General features: G+C 44.4%; 1 protein-coding gene across 1 annotated transcript in view; it reads left to right on the top strand.

The window, feature by feature from the left end:
* THSD7B (thrombospondin type 1 domain containing 7B) overlaps nt 1-10,061 on the top strand; it is a 257,577-nt gene extending 247,516 nt beyond the window's left edge. Inside the window, 9 exon segments of the mRNA XM_062578475.1 lie at nt 246-405; nt 931-1,104; nt 1,203-1,298; nt 1,538-1,547; nt 1,702-1,811; nt 2,310-2,392; nt 3,620-3,812; nt 7,328-7,415; nt 9,202-10,061. Of these exon segments, the coding sequence (XP_062434459.1) occupies nt 246-405; nt 931-1,104; nt 1,203-1,298; nt 1,538-1,547; nt 1,702-1,811; nt 2,310-2,392; nt 3,620-3,812; nt 7,328-7,415; nt 9,202-9,283 (996 nt within the window). The 3' untranslated portion in view covers nt 9,284-10,061.
* The last annotated feature ends 9,774 nt before the right edge of the window (nt 10,062-19,835 follow it).

Below are 19,835 nucleotides of genomic sequence, written 5' to 3'. Positions count from 1 at the left end.
TACGATGTGGTGGCTCTGCCAGCACAGGGAGAGCAGCCTGGCAGTGACCCTGGGTCTCAGCTTCAGTAGAGACATGCCTGGAGATCTCCGTCTGTCCTCCCATGACCTGGCATACCTGGTGGACTGTTCAGTCCAGGGATCAGATTTTTGTCTCTGAAGTCTTTTCAGGTGGAATCAACCATGTTTTTTTTGTGATGTGCGTATGTCAGCAGTGTGTGTCTTTGTTCCTTTCTATTGTTTTGTAGGGTGGACAGTGTGGAGATGGCTTCCAAGTCCGCAGCCTCACGTGTGTAGTGCATGATGCATCTGTTCCTGTTACCTACAAACCAGTGGAAAATGCTTTATGCGGTGAGCTGCCTTCAAAAGAGAGTGTCCTGCAATTACCCTGTTCTGTGCCTTGCCCAGGTAAAGTCTTTGAGAAGTTGCAGTATATTCCTGCCTGAGTAGCTTTTTGAGATAGAGATGCCTCTATAGTTTGGCAATTACAGCTCATACTGGTAGAATAGCTGTTCTTCATTTTTTGGTTTATGTTAATTTACAAAAGTCAGTTACGCTCAGGCCTCCGTTATTCAAACTCGTAGCCCATTCTCAACTTCTGACGTCTGGCTGTGGTCAGACGATGCAGGGAATTGTGCTGCAGTCTCAGCTTAGGGAGCGTTCCCAGCCCTAAGCACTGTCAGAGTTACTGCTAAGAACATGTAATTCAGCAGATCAGACAATGCTCAATCTGATGCTTCTAGATTGCTTGAAAAAGTCTTTCTTTTTTGGGGTAGGGAAGATACCATATGAAGCAGAAAATCTGAATAATGCCTATCACTGGGTAATAAACTGGTGGTATTTTGATATTAAAGCTGATGTATACTTAGACTGTCCTTATCCTTTATGGCTGATTCTTTTTGACAACCCATGATTTATTCATTCAATGTGTAGGTGATTGTCATCTGACAGAGTGGTCAGAATGGAGCTCATGTGAGCTTATGTGCATTGGTGGCAGGAGCTTTGAGACAACAGGTCGCCAGTCTCGATCAAGGACATTTATAGTTCAGGCTTTAGAGCACCAAGAGAGATGTTCTGGACAAGTCATGGAAACACGGCCTTGCTCAGGTAGTGTTGCCACAAGTCTGCTCTCTCCCACTTGAGAATTTGTTTTGGTTTTTGTTGCGATGTGAAGACTGACTAATACTGATGTCTTTACATTGTAGGAGGGAAGTGTTACAGCTACCTGTGGAAAACCAGCCTTTGGCGAGAAAATGAACGCACAGTGTGGTGTCAGCGCTCAGATGGGACAAATGTCACAGGTATAGCCAAAAACTGCCCCACTGATTAAAAAGTCTTCATCCTGTTTTATTTCATCCTCTGAATCAGCTGCTTGAAGGACAGTTGGAGTGCCTTTCTGCAGTCTTTCAGAATATCAATTCAGATTTGTATGTAGGAAAGACAGGTAGGAATTTGCCAACCTTGTTATAAGGTCAGCATCACACCTGTCATTAAATGAGAGTAATTGGGTGAGTTACCCCTATTGTTTGATTGGTCACAGGAAGAAATGAGTATGCACATACTAAAAGGCCTGGCTTGTACAGCTGATAGTGCAACCTTTGTATAACTCTAGAGAAAGGAAGAGAAAATCACAAGCTCAGTAGAGAGCCCAGATTCTTTACCTCTTCTTCTGTTCCAAGCGCAGGAATCTCAAATCACTCAGAGCTCAAACTGTGAGATTCCTGCTGTTCTTGTGACCTACAAAGCCTTCCTGTACATGATGAAAAGTGAAATTCATGGTCAGCGCTTTGAAGCTCCATGACTTCTTGGCAAAGGCAATAGGGCTTGCACATCCTAATACTATTTATAATAACTTGTTACAATAATATACAAATTCTTATGTGCAAGGGTGCCAAGAAGTTAAGAACGCATTAGCATTTTTTATGCCTAGAGAAGCATAGACTCCCCCAGATGAGGATGGGCTATGGTGTTAATGTGGATTATGTCTTCTGATGTAGATAAGACATTAATGGGGATGAAGAAGATCTGTATCTAATTCCTGATTCTGTCCCCAGCTTCTTATGTGGCTTGTGGCAAATTCCTTAATTCTGGATATCTCCATTCTCCATTAGTAAGATGGATATGATAATGATTCCCTGCCTTGTTAAGGCAAATTAATTAATGTGATGCCTACAGATATTATGCTAATGAGCTCCATAGACTAGTATATAACCATATAAAATAAGCAGACAAGTAATACTTACACTATAGTGATCCAAGTCAAAAACATTGTAAAACATACCCTTTAAAGTGCTCAATAATTCCTTTTACAGGAGGGTGTTCTCTTCAGACCAAACCGGCTGAAATTCAGCACTGCAGTCCAGCATGCAGGAAACCATTCTCCTACTGCACACAGGTAATTAGTTGCTGCAGAGTATGTTGGAGGAATTAACACCGCAAATCTATTCAGTTATCTTCTGTATCTCAAATGCATTTTAGGACCCTGGAATATACTTCAGTGCGCACATGATACCACCTCGAGGAAGTTGCAGGAATTTCAGTTTGAAAGGAAACCACAAACCTGCAGAAACAAGTGATGGTGTTACGATTTTGGTTTTGTCTTTGCAGAGCAGTTTTGGAACCTCTTAGTTTAATTTTCATTATATTCTATTGTTCTGTCACACAGCAAATGAGGACTACTTAAAACTGGTGTGAGAGGAGATAAAAGCGTACTTCCCTTTCATCTCCTCTATGGACACAGAAAGCCCCAGTGTGTGAGGAAGCTGTGGTAGCAATTGGGTATGGCCATGCGGGTTGCTCTGAGAGCGCTAAGAGCCCACAGGGACATAAAAGTGATGGGTAAACCAGCCCTTACTATCTGTAAAACCTCTTGAGATTCCATTTTCTGTCCAAAGCCTCTCAAAAGCTCAGGATCATCTATGAACATATTGAGGAGGTTGTGGCAAAATGCTGAGGTCAAGAGTTAACTTCTGATCACAGATAATGTAAATCAATCACTTCTTTGGACCGTAACATGAGACCCTCAGGCAGATATTGTAATTATAAGATAATTAGCAAAGAAAGACAACATAAGAAAGCTATATTAAAGTAGACATCCAGAAAATTGAGTATCCATTTAGTGAGCCAAAGACTTCTAAGAAACCTCTAGAAAAAACTGCCTAGACTGATACAGGGCAATGGGTATTTGGTGATAAAGACTTCATTTCAAGAAATACTGAAATGGAAATACTTGGGAATAGAGGGTTTTTCTGGAATCAAACAGTTTCTTTGTTAATCTTATCTAATGGCCAGCGTGGTTAGCGGTAAAAATTTTATTGACAAGAGGGATTGTGGATAAAGCCACAGATGCCTGTGATTGAGCCTGTTAGGATGAAAATGCATGAAAATGGCTCCATGTTGGTCTTCTCTATAATTACTGGTTCTCTCTCAACTAATACCCTATTTACCTTTTGTCTTTTTGGTCTGAAATGGATTTGCAGGGACCAGTTATTGGCTTGTTTGGTTTGGTGGAGATTAACTTGCTGATTACATATGCAGAAAGTAGCTCACAGTTTCTTTCTAGCTTACCTGCAATTTGCACTGTTCTGCAAGAGGATACTATTTATTCCCTTTTATCACCTAGAGAGGAGTCTGCGGATGTGAGCGAGGATATACAGAAATAATGAGATCAAATGGTTTCCTGGATTACTGCATGAAGGTACCAGGTTTAGAAGATAAGAAAGCTGATGTTAAGACCGTTGCTGGAAAAAATAAACCTGTCAACTCAAAAATGCATGACATTTTCAAAGGATGGTCTATTCAACCTTTTAATCCAGGTGAAAAACTTAAATATGAATGGAATAAATTTTCTTTACAACATTTCTATAGAAGAAAGATACATGCTTTGCAGATCATAACATCAGAGATTGTGTCTGGGAGCTGCAGAGCAGTCTCACAATTGCTAACTTGTGTGTCATCTTTCTTTCCTTTGTGGCTATATAGAATAATCATAATCTCTTATGCTGAGAGATAGCAGAGACAAAATGAAGCAATAATATTTTTCAAAAGAATACTCATATGTGATTTGGGGATGCTTAGTATTATTATCTGATGATGTTTCTACAAATGTTGTAGTTGGACCAGGAAAGACATTGATCATAGCACTTCAGAAGACTCAGAGCAGAAGTACATCTTAAGATTTCATAAAAGAAGAGGTTGGGTTTTTCTTGCCGCATTTCAAAAGTATATGAAAAAAACGGGTATAGAAAATGTATAGAAGAGGCTGAAGTTTTAAGTGTTGAAGTTAACACACTTAAAAAAAAGGTGGTGGTGGTGGGGGAGACGGGCAAGCTACAGTACCCAAATAGTGAGTCTTAAAACTGAATTTAACTCTGGTGTCATAAAATGTTTCCCAGTTTGAACTGGCAGACTGAATGTGCCTAGACCAGCATACAGTGCTGGAGCCGTTGCTAGAGTATTTGATACCAGTATGAGCATTGCTTTTTTACTCAGGTAACGTAGCTAAGTAATTTTGAACACTGAATGAGTGAGGTTGGGTAAAACTTGGGGAATAGAAGTCTACAGAAGCAAACATACCCATTTGATCTTCTTGCTCTCATTGTATTTTTCTTCCTCATTTTTCACACACTTACAGTTTTGTTATATTTTGGTGAGTTTCTCATTTTAAAACTATTTTTGCACCATGAATTTATTCAAAATAAATTTCTAAAATAGGAAGGAAACTTTAAAGTAGGAGACAAAAGTGTCAGGCAAGTCAAAATGCATTAATGCTCCCCATGTTCTGAAATCCTCCCAGTGCCTCCTTCCCTGTACTCTATGACATTGTGGTTGTTTCCTATTAGTTTGTAATGAACACGGGATTTTAGAAAACATGTAATGAAAAATTCTGCTACGGTTTTCAAGGGGCCATAATTCTGCCTGATATATGTGATCACACTTTGAATGTTACATTTACATATTTGATTTGCATGCGGTAGTTACCCTTTGCGTTGACAGTCTCAGAGCTAATAGAGCTTGGTCCAAAGCCTTTTAAAGTTGGCTGGGTTTAGATCAAACTCATCATCCAAAAGCCTACGCAGCTCACTGGCACCTCAGGTCACAGGTTTGGGGTTAATTGCCTTTTTGCCAGTGTCTGCAGACTTACTCAGGTGTCCCGTCTTCAGCTGATAGCTTTGTGGGGATAGCAAAAGGGAGAGAGGAGCAGGTGGATGCTGCATCCCCCTCTCTTCAAATCAGCATTCAAGCTGCAACCCTGAAAGCTTGGCCTCGGTGCAGCATCACGGAGCTGGTTCTCCCTCAGGAGCAGGCAGAGAGAAAGGGGGACTAAGGAGCTTTTTACAAAGCATGGTATGATTTAATTTGGGGGCAAAATGTTACAGAAACTATACACAGCAATGCAATGAAGAAGGCACGTGCCTGCTAGGCAATCCCATGGAGCCTTGAAGGTATCTCTTCAGTCTGTTCCTGTACGTGTCCTTCAGACTGCAGCTCAAGGCTAGTACACTTCAGATCGTTCCCCTTCTTTGTCTAGCTTTGTGATAAAATACGTAATTGCTCCTCTAAAGCAAGGCTGTCAGGCTTCCTAATTTGCAGAGTTGCAGTAATTACTGCTAGGGAGCCACTGTTGCCAGTTAAGCTCTTGCTAGCGAGCCTGTGGTGAACCTTCCCGGTGGGTGGCATCGTGGCCCTCTGATAGCCCTTGACCTCTGTCTACTTTTAAGGCCTGGTATCTGTCGGGGAAAGTCTTCGTGCCTTTGTCTGTTTAATTTGGTTTCCGTTCCTGGTTACGGTTTGGAGCGCAAATCTTGCAGCGATTCGATGAGGCTGAGGATTTTGTTCTTTTAAACGTTCTGCAGGAGTGCGCAGAACCGATTTCGAACCGGGCTGTGTTTTTTCTTTCTGAACCACACTGAGAGAGGCCAGGGTTCGGGTACAAAAACCCTTCTCAAGTTGAGAGGCAATTTAAATGGTATGGCTAAAGTGTAGGCTGCGCGGCCCGGTGCCTTCGTGCCGGGGACGGAGAGCTTCTCTGCCTTCGCGGGGGACAGGGCGTGGGGCCACCTTCTTGCCGTGCAATGCCCTTGGCCGGACTGCGCAGCGTTCACACCCGGACAGGAGGCACTGGGCTCTCCTCGCGTCGGGGACAGGCTGCCGGTGTTCTGGGGAGCAGAGAACCTCGGTGAGAGATCCTCAGCCTTTCCACAGAGTCAGGAAAAACCGGCAGGGGTGGGACCTGGTTAAATTTTGTTTCCCTTTGAAAAAGACCGCCGTGCAAAGATGGAATAGGAGTAGGCTCAGGGACTGTCCCGCGCAGCAGCTCCACGCGGGCGTGAGCGAGTCTTCTGTCGGGATCATTGCCGTGGCCACGGAGTGGGTTCGTATCTCTGCCCCCAGCAGGTAGTGATGACTCTGACATGAAACACACTGCACTGGGGGGGGAAGCATAGTTTCTATCTACAAGGGATTCTGGGCGTCCAGATCTGGGCAAGAAGCAGAAATGCTTTTTTCTTTTCCTTTTCCTTTTTTTTTTTTTAATGATCATTATTAATGCAAAGCTTTTAATTCAAGAACCCTCAACACAACACGTTTCAAAACTTTTTGTCAGAAGGAAAGTACCAAGACGCTCGAGCGGAGCCTCGTGCGCGGACGGGCTCTTGCAGGGGTCGCAGGATCCGGTCCCCTGGCCCGGCCTGCAAACGAGCCCTGCAGCCCGATCTCACCCCCCCCTTAAAACTCCTTATGTCTCCGGCTCCCGTGGTCCTACTAGAAAGCTGTTGCACAACTTTATCCCGCTTAGTTTTACAAAACATATTCTTGTTTTTCTTCTAAGCTGAATTTATTCCCGTTTGTACTTGTCCAAGGCATTTTTTTTTCAGCAATAAGTAGCTTGTCCACACTGGTATTTACCCCTGGTGACCCGCGGGTGCTTGCCGGGAGCGGTCACATCCCTTCCCCGAGGCCCTCCCTGCGCGGCGCCCTGCTCTGCCGGGGCCGGCGGCCTGGCCGTGCCGCGCTGCACGGCCGCCGTGCTGCTTCGGAGCACGGACCTGAAGGGTTCGTTCCGAGGTTTCCTGAGGAGAGCCTAAAATCTTCACCAAAGTTAAAATTCTGGCTTGAAAAAGAGTGCAGGAAAATGTTTTCCATCAAAAGCGTACTCTTGATGGAGTACTCCCAGGCAGTCCTTGCTGTGTTTCCCATCAGCAGTAATACCAGTTTTACTTGTGTGTTTTTTTCTTTTTTATCCTCTTTATCCTCTGAAGAATTTGTGTTTTAACATAAAGCTTCTTACTCTTTCCTTCTCTCCCGCCATCGTTTCCCCATCTTCCAACAGATGGTCGACTGAAGATCTGGGTGTATGGGGTATCAGCTGGTGGGTTCCTCCTCCTCATTTTCATGATTTTTACGTCCTACCTTATGTGGTAAGTCCTGCAGGTATTTTGTCTGTTGTTTGTTTGCTTTTATCTAAATAATCCAAGATACAGCACAGGCAAAGCCCTCTGTTGCAGAGATTTAATCTTCAAAGTCTTAAGGAAGAATTGAGCTTGGGATAATCTAACCACCATCATTTGGCCCCTACCTCAGAATAATTTAAACCTCTCAAAATTGTAAATGCTAACTGATAGGATCTTGCAGAAGCACTGTGGATGTACAGGCTACATATGTGTCTATTTAGAGAAAGAATTATTTTTTGGTTATCAAAAGGTTTTATTCAGACTTGTGCTGGGATTAAAGGGCCTTTTATTGCACCTGCTTCAAAAAAAGATAAGTAAAACTGAAAAAAAAAGACAAGAGGGCTGATTAGATCTAGAAGCTAGCTTCTGTTCAAGGAAGGACTAGGTAGAGTAAGGTCGTTCAGCTGAAATATGGTATTTGGCAAGGGACTATAAGGGAGATCTGTGAAATCGTGAATGGAGTAGAGAAGGCAAATGGGGAATTTTTTTTCCCACGGCGTAAGAAACAGGAGGCATCTGATGAAATTATTTAAAATAAAGAAAAGATTTTATTTTTCACACAGTGCACTGTCCCATGGTGAGGGCTCCGCTATCGGGTGCTGCGGGGGACAGGAGAGCTGGACTCCCCCATGGCCTAGCAGGTGCCGGGCAGTGGGACCCTGGGTTAGATGTGGCTTCCTAGCTCTGGGCTCCGGCTCAGGTAGTTTTTCACAGCGAGACCGTCAGGAGGAAACATGCCCCATTTCTAAAGCTTTTATTTCTAGCCACAGTTAGCAGTAGGATGCTGGTGTCCTGAAGCCCTGCTGCATCCTGAAACCCACGTGTATCTCTGCCTGTGTGTTGTGCTGCGAGCCGAGATGTTTGCCTTCCCCCGGAGCAGCAGCCACCGCAAGGGCTGTGGTTTAATAGGGTTGACATCGCATTTTCCGGTTTAAATATTTAAGCAGATGCATCCAACAAGACATGAAGCATCAGTATCTACATGCCCTGCAGGGCCCACAGGTGGCCCTGAAGCCCACGGAGCTGGAAGAGCTCCAGAAATCATAATACTCTAAATTGTTCAAAACTCTAGCAAAGCTGAGCTGAGAACTGGAGAGTCACAGCTGTTTCCCGATAGTGACATTACCTTACGTCATCCAAAATCGCTTTATTCTCTCTCTCCCCTTCTCATTCTCTCATTTTCTTTCCTGCTCATTCTCTCTTTCTCTTCAATTAAAAACTTAAACAACAGATTTGAATGCTAGTTGGTAGTTCCTTATTTTTTATAAGACATAAGTACCAGTTCTCTGTGACCTCCAAGTGGAGCATATAGAGGATTTTTTATAAATAACATTACTTGGTTCTCCATCACTTGAAACTAGTGAGTGAGTATGTGTCTCCGTGACAGCAGTTATTGCTGCTTCACTGCAAGGGAGGAATGAGCATATCCCCGTTGCAGCCGGCTGGCGGCTCCACTTTGCTGTGAGACGCTCCTTGTTCGGTCGTCCGAGATGACAACACAGGAGATCTGTTTTATTCCGTCTTGCAGACTAAGAGCAGGGCTGACCCGTCCTGCTCGGGCAGGCGGCACCAATCCTGCACGCTTAGCAGCCTGGGCATAGCCCCGTGCCCAAGGGGCCACCACGCAGCAGTGTCACCTAACTGCGAAATGAAAAGAGCCAGCATGGAGGGGTGGGGCTTTTTCTGTCTTTAAGCTTCATACACTATTAGTTTTTTTACTATTATTCCTGAAATGCTTTTATTTTCCTTGCAGCAAAAGAACAAAACAGCATCAAAGCCCTCCTCCGCAGCAGAAGCCTCTCACCTTAGCCTACGACGGCGACGTTGACATGTAACAGGAAAAAATACGTCCAAATGTAGACATCTACTGCCTTAACTGCTTTCTTTTTTTGTAAGTCTCAGACTTCTCAGTTTTTTGAGGAATCTCCTGATGTGTAATACACTGGGCAGAACAGAAAGATTGCAAGCGTAGAATTTTGCCACTTCTTTATTAAAAAAGGAAAAAAAAGAAAAAGAGTCAAAGACTTGGATCCTCTCTAAGTTTTCTGAAGAGACCAGAAAACACATCTCTTCCTGTTGAGCAATGGGAATAAAAAAAATAAGAAAATCTCCTGATATCGAAAGGCATTATTTAAAAAAAAAAAAAGAAAGAAAGAAAAGGAAAAAAGAAAAAAAAGGCATGACAATCTTGAGGAAAATGTGACATTTATGTAAATGACAAGTTTGACACAGCATCATTATGCACTATATTAGTGCAGGGCTCTTTATTCTTCACATACTTCAACAATGAGTTTTCTAGTGTTTACATTTCGTTCAAAAGACTTTAAAACTGGATCATGCATTTTGAGAAGTGCAAAGAAGAGTGAGTTGAAGGGACTGAAATTTTCTGTTTTTTTATAGTTTATTGCTTCTTATCCTGTTTTCTAGTCTGGAATATGATTTTGTTTCATTTCCACCTATAGTACAGAATAAGGATTGTTATGAAAAAACGTAGGTGGTTTCTTAACTGAAAATATTTTTTAAAGAGTTGAGTAGATAGATGTTTTGATGAATGGCTAGAGGACTTGATTGTTTAAGAAGTATTTTAAATTAAATTGAACCATGTAGATACATTATGGCCAGTTTAAATTGTTATTCAGTTTAATTAATACAAACTCTGCTTTTGTATTTAAATTTTCTTATCTGAAATATTTATAAATTCTTTTTTCAAATTTAATTACCTGACCTCATTTAATATACATCTAACACAAATACTGTTTGTAGAAGGTCTTGCTTTTTTAAATGTTTCAAAACCGCTGAAGAGTTGCATATTATAAGCATCTGGGAACATTTGAAGAGGGTAAGTGTTTATAATAGTGTGTGTTGCAAGTAAGAAAGTGCCATCTTGTGGTATTGGCTTGTATTTATAAGCAAATAAAATGCTAAGGAGAGTGAGAATATTGCTTCTGGAATATTGAATTAAATGTGTGTAAACAACATTAATTATTAGTGTTTTACTGTGTCTGGAATTGGACCCTGTTCTCAAACAGTTCTGGGGTATTTTGTACTGTAGTGATTGGTAGAAGAAATGCCATAGACATGCAGAAGTTCAGAAAATAATTGCAGATCTGGAGAATGTTTGGTCTTACTATTAGCTCAATTTTACTCCTTATTCTAGTAATTAGAAAGAAGGAAGGAAAGGGATTATCCCCAGGCAAAGCAATCTGTGTAGCCTGTCTCAAAGGGCAGTTGCTTCGGAGCAGATCACGCCGAGGGGAGACCGTAATGAGGACCGAATGCCCTGTTGGTGTGGCTGCGTTGCTGCTCCTCACTGTGTAAAGCCATGAGAATATCAGCACGTAGGTGGTGAAAAAGGACAGTGGTGTGGAGAAGAAAACAGTCGCGAGCCCAATTGCCCGTAGCAGATACGCTGCTAGTCCCACTTTCTGCTGCGGAGCCAGAACCGATTATGGGGTAGAAAGCAGGAACCGGAGTTTCTCAGTGGCATGGGGGACCTACATCTTCTCTTTAACAGTACCCTGTCCTGAACCTGTGAGTAAAATACAGAGGCTAAGGGATGCAAGGGAAATAACATCCCAGTGTTATTAAGAATAATATTGCCAGATCTACATTTTTTTCCCTGTGGAATAGGATGTGAGGAGAACACTTCTCTGTGAATAATGAAGAAATAAAATCAGTTGTAACCTGTTCAAAAAGTCGCTAGCATGGGAAAGTTGGTGTAATAGTAACAAAAAATGACAGTGCAACATGTGGTCATTGCCCTCGATATTGGCATAGGTTACAAGCCAAGCTGTGAAACTTTCCTCTTCCCTGGGCCAGCCTCAGAGCTGAAAGGATAGCTTGACTTGGAGAACCACTGAAGAGCACTGATTTATACAAGGTTGCTGCATTACACATGCCTCATTTTTAATCCTAACTGAGCAGTATCTATTAGAGTGTTTCAGTCTGAAATGTTGCTCCATTCTTAGAGCGTAGCATAGGGATAGTCCCAATATGCATTCAGGAGATGCGACTTCAGTGCAGACCTGATGGCTGTTGAAGAGTCATGGCTCAAGTCACAGCTTGCAAAACCATCAATTTCTGCAGGGGGCAATTGTTGCCCATATCATGAAAGAGCTTCATGTGTACATGTAACACCTTTGTATGTACACGATATACAGTATGTGTTTTACATGATGTGGGATGGAGAATTATTCATCTGGGAATGGTAATATGCAACACAATACTGCAAAGCTTCACGATTTAGAACCAGAAATGGTCGTTCATGAAAATTTCGCAATGTAATTGCAGGTATTCAATAACTTGGGGTTGAATAAACCTGCGAAATTGAGCTGAGGAGCTTGTGGCCCTGCAGGATCAATGAGGCTGAGAATGTAACATAATCCAGAAAAGGGAATTGGATATTTAGACAGTTACCAAGATTATTGCTACTTGTAAGAGCCCCAGATAAATGCGCTGAAAGGGATACCCAGCTCTTAAAGCTGTTAAAGCACAGAGTCAATTCCTGCCTCTCAGAGTCCAGAATGAGTCATGACATGAAAGGATTAATCCCAAATCTTGCCTACTCAGTGCTTCGTGAAGTTCAGGCTGAAGTAGCTAGTGCTGACCGTTGCTGCGGATAGGAAGGAGATCTTGGTCCGATTCAGCAAGGTATTTCCTATACCCTAACCAGGTCATCCTGTTAGGATATTTGTCTGATTGTGTTTAACAGCATCTAATGGTGAAGAGTTTGCCAAATGTCCCTACCATAACCGGTAGTTCATAACCAAATAATACAGTAGGATGCACTTACTGGGTCATACCTTTAATTTCAGCAGGTATTGATTTCAATGGCCACTGCCAGATTTTTCCTACATCTATATTATAGCTGTGAAACATGCAACTCTCTTTCAAAGCCTTTGAGATCTCTCTTCTGTGGGATTCTCTCTCCTTCATTTAAAGACTTCAGCAGTGAAGCAGAATAGCACCAACTGCAATAAGATACTGGAAAGCAAATTGCCAAGAAGTGTTGAAGTGTTGCATGCTTACATAATTCCCGCAGTTATTTCAATTATGCTGATAAATAGGATATTTGCATGCACAGGTACCACATCTATGCAGATTATTGCAACTAAACACTTGGAACCTCTGGGCCTTTATGTGAGATATGTACAGTCAACCACCGTTCCTCCTGGAGAAACCGCCTGAAATCGTGGGGAGCTTGCCACCGAAGTTAGGAGGGCAGGATGCCAGCTGCAGTCCTCTCCCTTCCTCCGTGGTTACTCAGGAAGCGTCACCGAGACTTTAACTCTAGATGCTACAGCCAAGAACACGACTGTAATTTTATTTGCCCTGGTAACAGACTACTATAAAACTTCCTCCAAGGCAAGGTAGATAAAGACCCATGAATTAGTTTGTGCTCATATTGATACGTCTGCAAGAATAGCCTAATTGCATGAATCTCTTTGCTCAAGTGCACCTGCATTCCCAGCCACTTTCATAAAGAAAATAGTACCTTTCTTGAAAAAAATTGAGCAGTTCCATTTTGGTTTAGTCCTGGTAAGGATAAAGTTACTGTCAGAGATCAGATACTTTGCTGCTAACATAGCATAGCTGATTTCTTGAAAGAGTTATTTTTTTCTAATATGCAACTTAATTTTTCCCCTATGAATGGAAGGAGAGATGTGGTTTAAATGTAGTGTCAGGGGTTGTTTTCAACTGGGAAGTAGTAATGCAGGAAAGAAACAATATAATTCAGGACTTTGAAACCTGGAGCAGGAGACCTGGTGTATTAACTTGCCTCAAGACAGATTAAGATTCTGTCTGGTTTAAAACACAATTTGTAAGCATTAAGTGCCAGATTTTACAGCTGTGACGCGCTGCTGTCCTGGACAGGTGCGTGATTTATACCCTCCGGCTGAAGGTCTATCTGCATGCGTGCTGTTGAGTGCCATCAATGTGCACGTATTATTTGATTCCCCGAGCCGCGGGCTGGCAGGTAGCTCTGTTCCTGTCATTTAGCTGCTGGCTCTACTTGTGCACCGGGCCTTGCCGTTAAGCCGCGGTGACGTGATCTGACTTGACTTGCAACGCGTACGGTGGGTCGTGCCTCCTGCTTCCGTCAGGCGTGAAAACCAACCAGAGTCTCATGTAATTCCTCCCGGTTTTCCCTAATCTGCTCTGTCAGCCAGAGAGGGAAAGTCCCCAGCTCGCAGCGGTCTCCCTGCCCCAGTGTGTCTGTGCTGATGGGCGATGTGACGCGTTTGGGCATTTTTACCAGTCTAAAAAGTTTTATGGCTCTGAAGTTGCCTTAAAGAAATCTGTCTAACACCTTTTCGATAACGAGGACTAGAAAGATGGGAGTAACTATTATTAAATAAATGGAATTGCACGTAGCCTTTGGTTGTTCCTTCTTGGCAGAGGTAAATGAAAGAAAAATCTCACTACAAAACTTAACAGCTCAAGCCTCCGCTGCCCCTTGAAATGGTTTATTATTTGGCCACACTTCGTAATCTGGTTACGTTTACACTTGGGAAGAAAAGAATAGGTTTGAATGAATAGTTGTAAGAGTAATCATAGCTACAGGATGCTTTCAGCATGAATTTTTAATATATACCTTTTTATCTTCCAATCTAATGCAGTTTGTTCTTGTTTTAAAATGTAAACAACGTTCATTGGTCACATAGGAAATGTCTCAGAAAAGAATCCAACCCCCCCCCCCCATATTTGCACTCACTGGTAATTATGCTCATTTGCTTTGATTACACGCGTTGTTACAACAGTGCATAGAATGGACTTCAGACAGATAGATGAGTTAAAGCAGTTCATGGGATTTATCCTGTCTCTGAAGAGATGTTTTGATAGAATGAAAACTCAGATGCAATTTCCTCTGATAAAGAAGAATGTTAATTTTCTCCTCTGCTTTATGAAAGTTCACCAGCACGTTATGAATATTGTAGTTGATGCCAATATGACATTTGGACAAAAACTCTTCAAATGTAATAACATGAAGAAGCTTTCACCGCTAAGCAAATGAAGTGGCGCAAGCATTAATTTTGAGGCTGGGGCAGTGCGTGTGGGGGGGACTTTGTTGTTTTTTTGGTGCCGCCTGGCTGGTATCTGCGTGCCGGCAGGGTTAGACCAAGGAACAATGTGACTTCTCTCTCCATTGCAGCTAACGTTGTGTTAGCTCAGTTCCGAACATTGCATTTAGCGAGCTTTAGCTTGCAGATAATGTCTCTCACCTGACACTGCTGTAGCATCAGGCAAAACCCCATTTGGAGAGGGCAGAGGAGGGATTTGTCTGATCCAAAGTCAATAAATGATGCCCACTGACTTCACTTAGAGATGATCGGATCCTCTGTAGGTTATTATCTGCTGCTTCTTTAGAGCTGTCCACCTTCAGCACACTTTGCAAATATGAATTCATTAATCCTGAAATGCGTGACAAAAAGTGATTCAGTCGCACAGTTTGGTTTTGCTTTCTGCATTCCCCGTCAATGTAATTCAGTGGCTGAATTAGAGAAGAACATCACCTCAACTGCGGTGATAACGCAGACCCGCGCCAGGGCCCGAGTGTGCCTTGGGAAGGGTGCTCTGCAGCAGGGTGAAGCTTGTTGCCTTGCACGCGTTGAGTAAACCAAACCTATCTGAACTTATTTAGGTTGAGTTTTGGGGGTCTACTTGAGGGCAGAAGTATAAAATTTCAATGACTAGACACAGTAGAGGTTTAAATGTAATCAATCATCTTCTGTGCTTTGATGAAATATCATGCAGAAAGTCCAGAGAGTCGTTGAGGGTTTTCCTATGGCTAGTGGATCGTTTTAATTATTTCCTCTGATGACTCAAAAGCCTTGTCTTTGTATAAAAAATTCAAAGTAGGATTTTGGAGAAGAAACTTTTCTATGACAGGGTATTATGTCCTCCATGATATACTACGTAGAGCTTGTGGAAGTTGTTGCCTAGGTAAAACACCAGCAGCTACTTGCGTTCCTGGTGCTGCAGTTCAACAGTTTGTTTCGAGGTGTGAGAGAGGTTCACTAAAACACGGCCCGTGGGGCTGCACTCGCTGAACCATCTCTGCGTCGCTCCCACTGCCAGACCTAGGAAATAACCGGACCAGAAGCAAGTTATAGCAGAGCAACTCGAGACATTTCCTTTCTCCCTGCCGGCCCCACGCCCCTCTTCCAGCTCTGCGGGGTGGGACGGCTCCCCCCTGAGCGCAGCGGTGAAATCTGCCCTGGTTTCTCAGGGCCGGGCAGCCCTGGGAGGCTGCTAGCGCTTCTCCAGGGGAGCCGACAGCAAGCAGCAGCTTCGTGCACTTAATGCAACCAGCCGCTGGAGCCTGGTGACGTCTGAACTGTGGCCAAAAGCCGTGATGCAGACGTGTCACGTCACGGTTGCTTGTCACTCGGTTCCCTTCTGTGGTACGGCAGATCCACGCACGTTATTTTTAAATGTAGTCTCCATTACTGCAAAGCAGTAGCTGGAAATATTTCCTGGTTTATTTGCTTCATACCAAATGAGTTTTTTACTCAATTTGTTGTCAAAACCACTATCTTCTTCTGAGGAAAGAGAGTACATTTGCATGCACTGCTCTCCAGCAGTTCTGTTTTCTTCAGGGTTAGGGACTGTCATAATTTTCTGATCTCTGTCAAGATTTACCCTCAAAATTTGTGCTGATGAGCTCACGGGACCTAAGCCAGGTGTAACTGAGAGGAGTACAAATCTGTCCACAGTGCTAAACAGGCTGCAGAGAGGCCAAAAGGGCTGAATTTCTCCGCCTGTGTCACTCCTGTATGTACAGCATGGATCATTTCTGACAAAAAAAAAGAAAAAAAACTTTGGATTTTGCAAAGTTGTGCAGTATTTTTAATATCCTGGAAGAGCACTGCCTAGATGTGAGTCGACCCTCCCTAAGGTGAGACTGATGGATCCCCTTTGCAGTTCCCACTTCACATAGCCGAGGTTTCATTTCACCGAAACCAAAAGACCTGATGAACTGGTAACCCCGCTCACAAATCGTTTGGGGCAAGTCTCCCAAGTAGTAAAATTGTGAGTACTTTTCTATGTAATGGTCGAGCTTTTACTCTTCATCATCTTGCTGCTGTATCGATGACGACCAGGACGAAGCACAACTTCAAAACGCGGAAAGCTGCAGGTCTCGCGCCGCCGCGCGGACCCGGGAAGCGGTCGCAGGGGGAAGAGCCGCGACGGCGTGGCGTGTGGGACGAAACCGGGAGCCCGGAGCGAGCGGGCGCGCCGAGCTCGGCCCCGGCAGGTTCGCCCTCGCGTTGCCCCTGCGCTGCGGCGATGATAGCCCGGCTTGGCTCAGGGGTGCCGGGAGGTCACGGGTGTAGCTTCACCGGCACTACAGGTAGGACCATTAAGACCTCCCCCCAAAAAAACCCACCCACGCCGGTAACCTGTTTCAGGACAGGCTCCGTTCCCCCAATACACTGATGGGGACGAGGTGGGTCTTGTGCCTATTAGCAGTGGGCCAAGGACAGAAACAGCGATAGCTGGGCCAGTGCTGAGAGCTCTAGGAGAAAACATCTCCCGATTAAAATTCTGGCCATGCCTAAAGCTGCTGCTTGGTGCAGTCAAGCGTGTTCTGTGCTTTTTTTTTTTCCTTAATATTAGACACTTTGGCCTCTTTTCTTGCTTTCTTTGTTTCTATTAATTGTCTTTGATTTTCTTTTGCCTCTGTATCAGCTTTGATTACTTTGTCTGTAAAACTTCAGCTCAGCTTTCCAAAGTGAAGCATTTAAAGTGAAGCTTTTTTCTTCCCTCACTGACATTGAAACAATGAATATGAATCAGGATTTCCATTCCTTCCCCCCCCCCACATCCATTTGCTTGATCGAACTGGCTTGCCAGACTAGTTTTACTTTGATAAACCTAATAAGGAAAAAGCACTTTCTAGCTCTATATTGTTTTATGCCTTATTTGTGACTTCAGAACCCTTTTTACAGGTTTAAAGACAATTTATGCTTTATTGCCCTTGAGTCATTTTATGAGAGCACTTGTGTTTTCCCGGACATAAAAATGTCCCCCTATAACACGATGCATATTAAATGGGTGTTTGAGCGGAAACGAAGCAGCGTGCCGCGAGCCGACAGCTCCGTCCTGCGCGGCTCCGCGCGGAGGCAACCGCGGGGCGGCCGCCGCCGGGCCGGTTCCCGCAGCGGGACCCTGCTCGCGCCCGCGTGCTCGCTGCAGGCATTTTGGTGCTCGCCTCGCAGACGTGGTTCCTCATTTCATCTGCGCTTCCTGCAAACGTGTTACGCATCTTTTTTTTTTTCAAAGGAAAATGTGGGTCCGTTCCAAGTGATGCCGCGTGTCGTTAAGTAGCTAAGGATGGAGGTGCCCTTCCAAGGGGATGGCAGCTGTCTGCAGCGGCCTTTCCCTGCTGCGGCTTTAGCCGAGGCTATGCGGGTGTTTGCATAGCAGCAGGCTGGATTTATTTGTCTTTTCTGCTATAGGTATTTATCTGAAGGTTGCATTCCCTGAATTCCTGTTGCATTTGTTTCTGCACCACCTGCTAACTGATGTTGCTGGAAATGGCTGGGCTAACAGGGCGCAATAGAAATGCAGGTGGCCTTTCCTGAGTCAGACATGCTTACTGGATGGTAACTGCTTTTTCATGTGCAGAATATGTATTTTCAGTTCAATGATCATATCTGGACTATACCTATAAATACAAGAAAGCATGTTAATTTTTTTAGTGTTAAGGGAGCTTTGCTGCTGCATGAGCCCCGCATCTCCCGGGAAATTATTCTGGCTCCCGCCATCGCCGACGCGATTCGTCCTGCAGCAAGCGCGATTTGCTGCGAAGTTAGTTCTGGTTGAGTCGCTAATCATCCGTGTCTGGGCGGTGTGGTTGTTCTTCGTCTTTTTTTTTTAGGAAAGGGCCTGTGAGTCGAGCTGCCCGGCGCCTCCTGCTAGTTACCAGCAGCGGGGAGCAGAAATTGGGTTGGGGTTTCGGCGCCTCGGGCGACGGGCTTTTCCCACGGCCCTGCAGGAATGAACGTGGCAGAAGTTTCCAAGCGGCCTTGGAGGAGGGCGAGGGCACGAGAGCAGGGGAAAGCCCAGCCTTTCGGTGGATGCGAAATCGCAAGCCCCGCTCTATCCCATTTGCTCGTTTTGAGTGTAATACCAAGTTTTTGTTGGTGCCGGAAGAGCGTAATCAGGCAGCGCGCCCGGGCAGACCCGTCACGGTGTCAAGATCAAGAAGAGTTTTCCCTGTGTTAGGGAAGCTCGTTCACAAGTTTTTTGTTTAAGGAAGGAAAAAAGGCAGAAGTTCGACGCGGGCTTTGGCCTATGGAGAGCTCCGGCCCACGCTGCGGCTGGGAGACGTTCCTGGGAAAACCTCTCCGCGGGCTCGGCCGGGGCAGCGAGCGGCCCCGGGGGTGGCTGCGGCGGGGTGGACCCGGGCTTGGCAGCGGCCGCTGCGGGGAGACGCTTCAGTTTTCTTTTTGAAAGTTTGCAGTGATTTTTGAAGCCGGCTGCTACCATCTTGCAGCATCCAATTTACTGAGGATTTTTTTTGTTTTTTGTTTTTTTTTTTGGGGGTGCTGGTCCTCTCGTAACCGCTGACGCCAGCGGTGGCGGGTTCAGCGGCTCGGCACGGGAATGCGCAGGGCGAGGGAGCGCTTCCACGGCCCAAGGGAGCTCCTGGCACAGGCGCCTGCTGGGCGGAAGGTGCAAAACCAAAAGCAATATTAAGCTGTGGGTTTTGGTTTTTTCCCCCCTGCCAAGCAAGTGTTTTTGCTCAGCTTGGCTCTGCTGGCTCCGTACGAGCGGAGCAGCGCAAAGGCAGATTGCAAAGGGACTCCGGGCCCCGTAACTCTATCAGTTTTGATCAATTTTTCAGGCAAGTTAGTAATACCCCAGGGAGCGTGTCAGTGTGCTTTATGGAAGTCTGCAAGTGCCTACCGTGGCTAATCCGTAAAGCTCAAATGGTTTCCTGGAAAACAGACATTTTGTTGTCGCCATGAGGAGACTGCTAAGCGGCGAGGAAAAAATAGAGGAAAAAATACACTGAGCCTGCAGTACCTGCTCTAGATACCGCAGACACCTTGGGTGGGAATCATCTATCTGTAGCACCTAAAGGAGAGCTGCTCGCAGTATCTGAAAAAAAAAAGTACTTCTGTTTATTTTTAATGAAATCTAATTATCAATTTCTAGCAATTCTTGGAGGTGCAATTTAAAATGCACAGCAGTTGTCCCCCTGCCCAGCTCTTAAAAAGTGGCTGAACTGATGGCCTTAGCTCAACGCTTTAAGCTTATGGCTTGAGAAAGATGTTTCACCACCTAGGTATTGAATGGTTCTCCCAGTTTTCTGGATTTATCCTTCTGATAAAAGATTACTTTGCTTTCAGGCTATTTATCAAAGCTTCATTTCTC

This window comes from Rhea pennata, chromosome 6 (genome assembly GCF_028389875.1).
Source record: "Rhea pennata isolate bPtePen1 chromosome 6, bPtePen1.pri, whole genome shotgun sequence".
Taxonomy (NCBI): Eukaryota; Metazoa; Chordata; class Aves; order Rheiformes; family Rheidae; genus Rhea; species Rhea pennata.
Note: the sequence above shows the minus strand (reverse complement) of the source record. Positions and strands in the feature narration are given on the sequence as shown.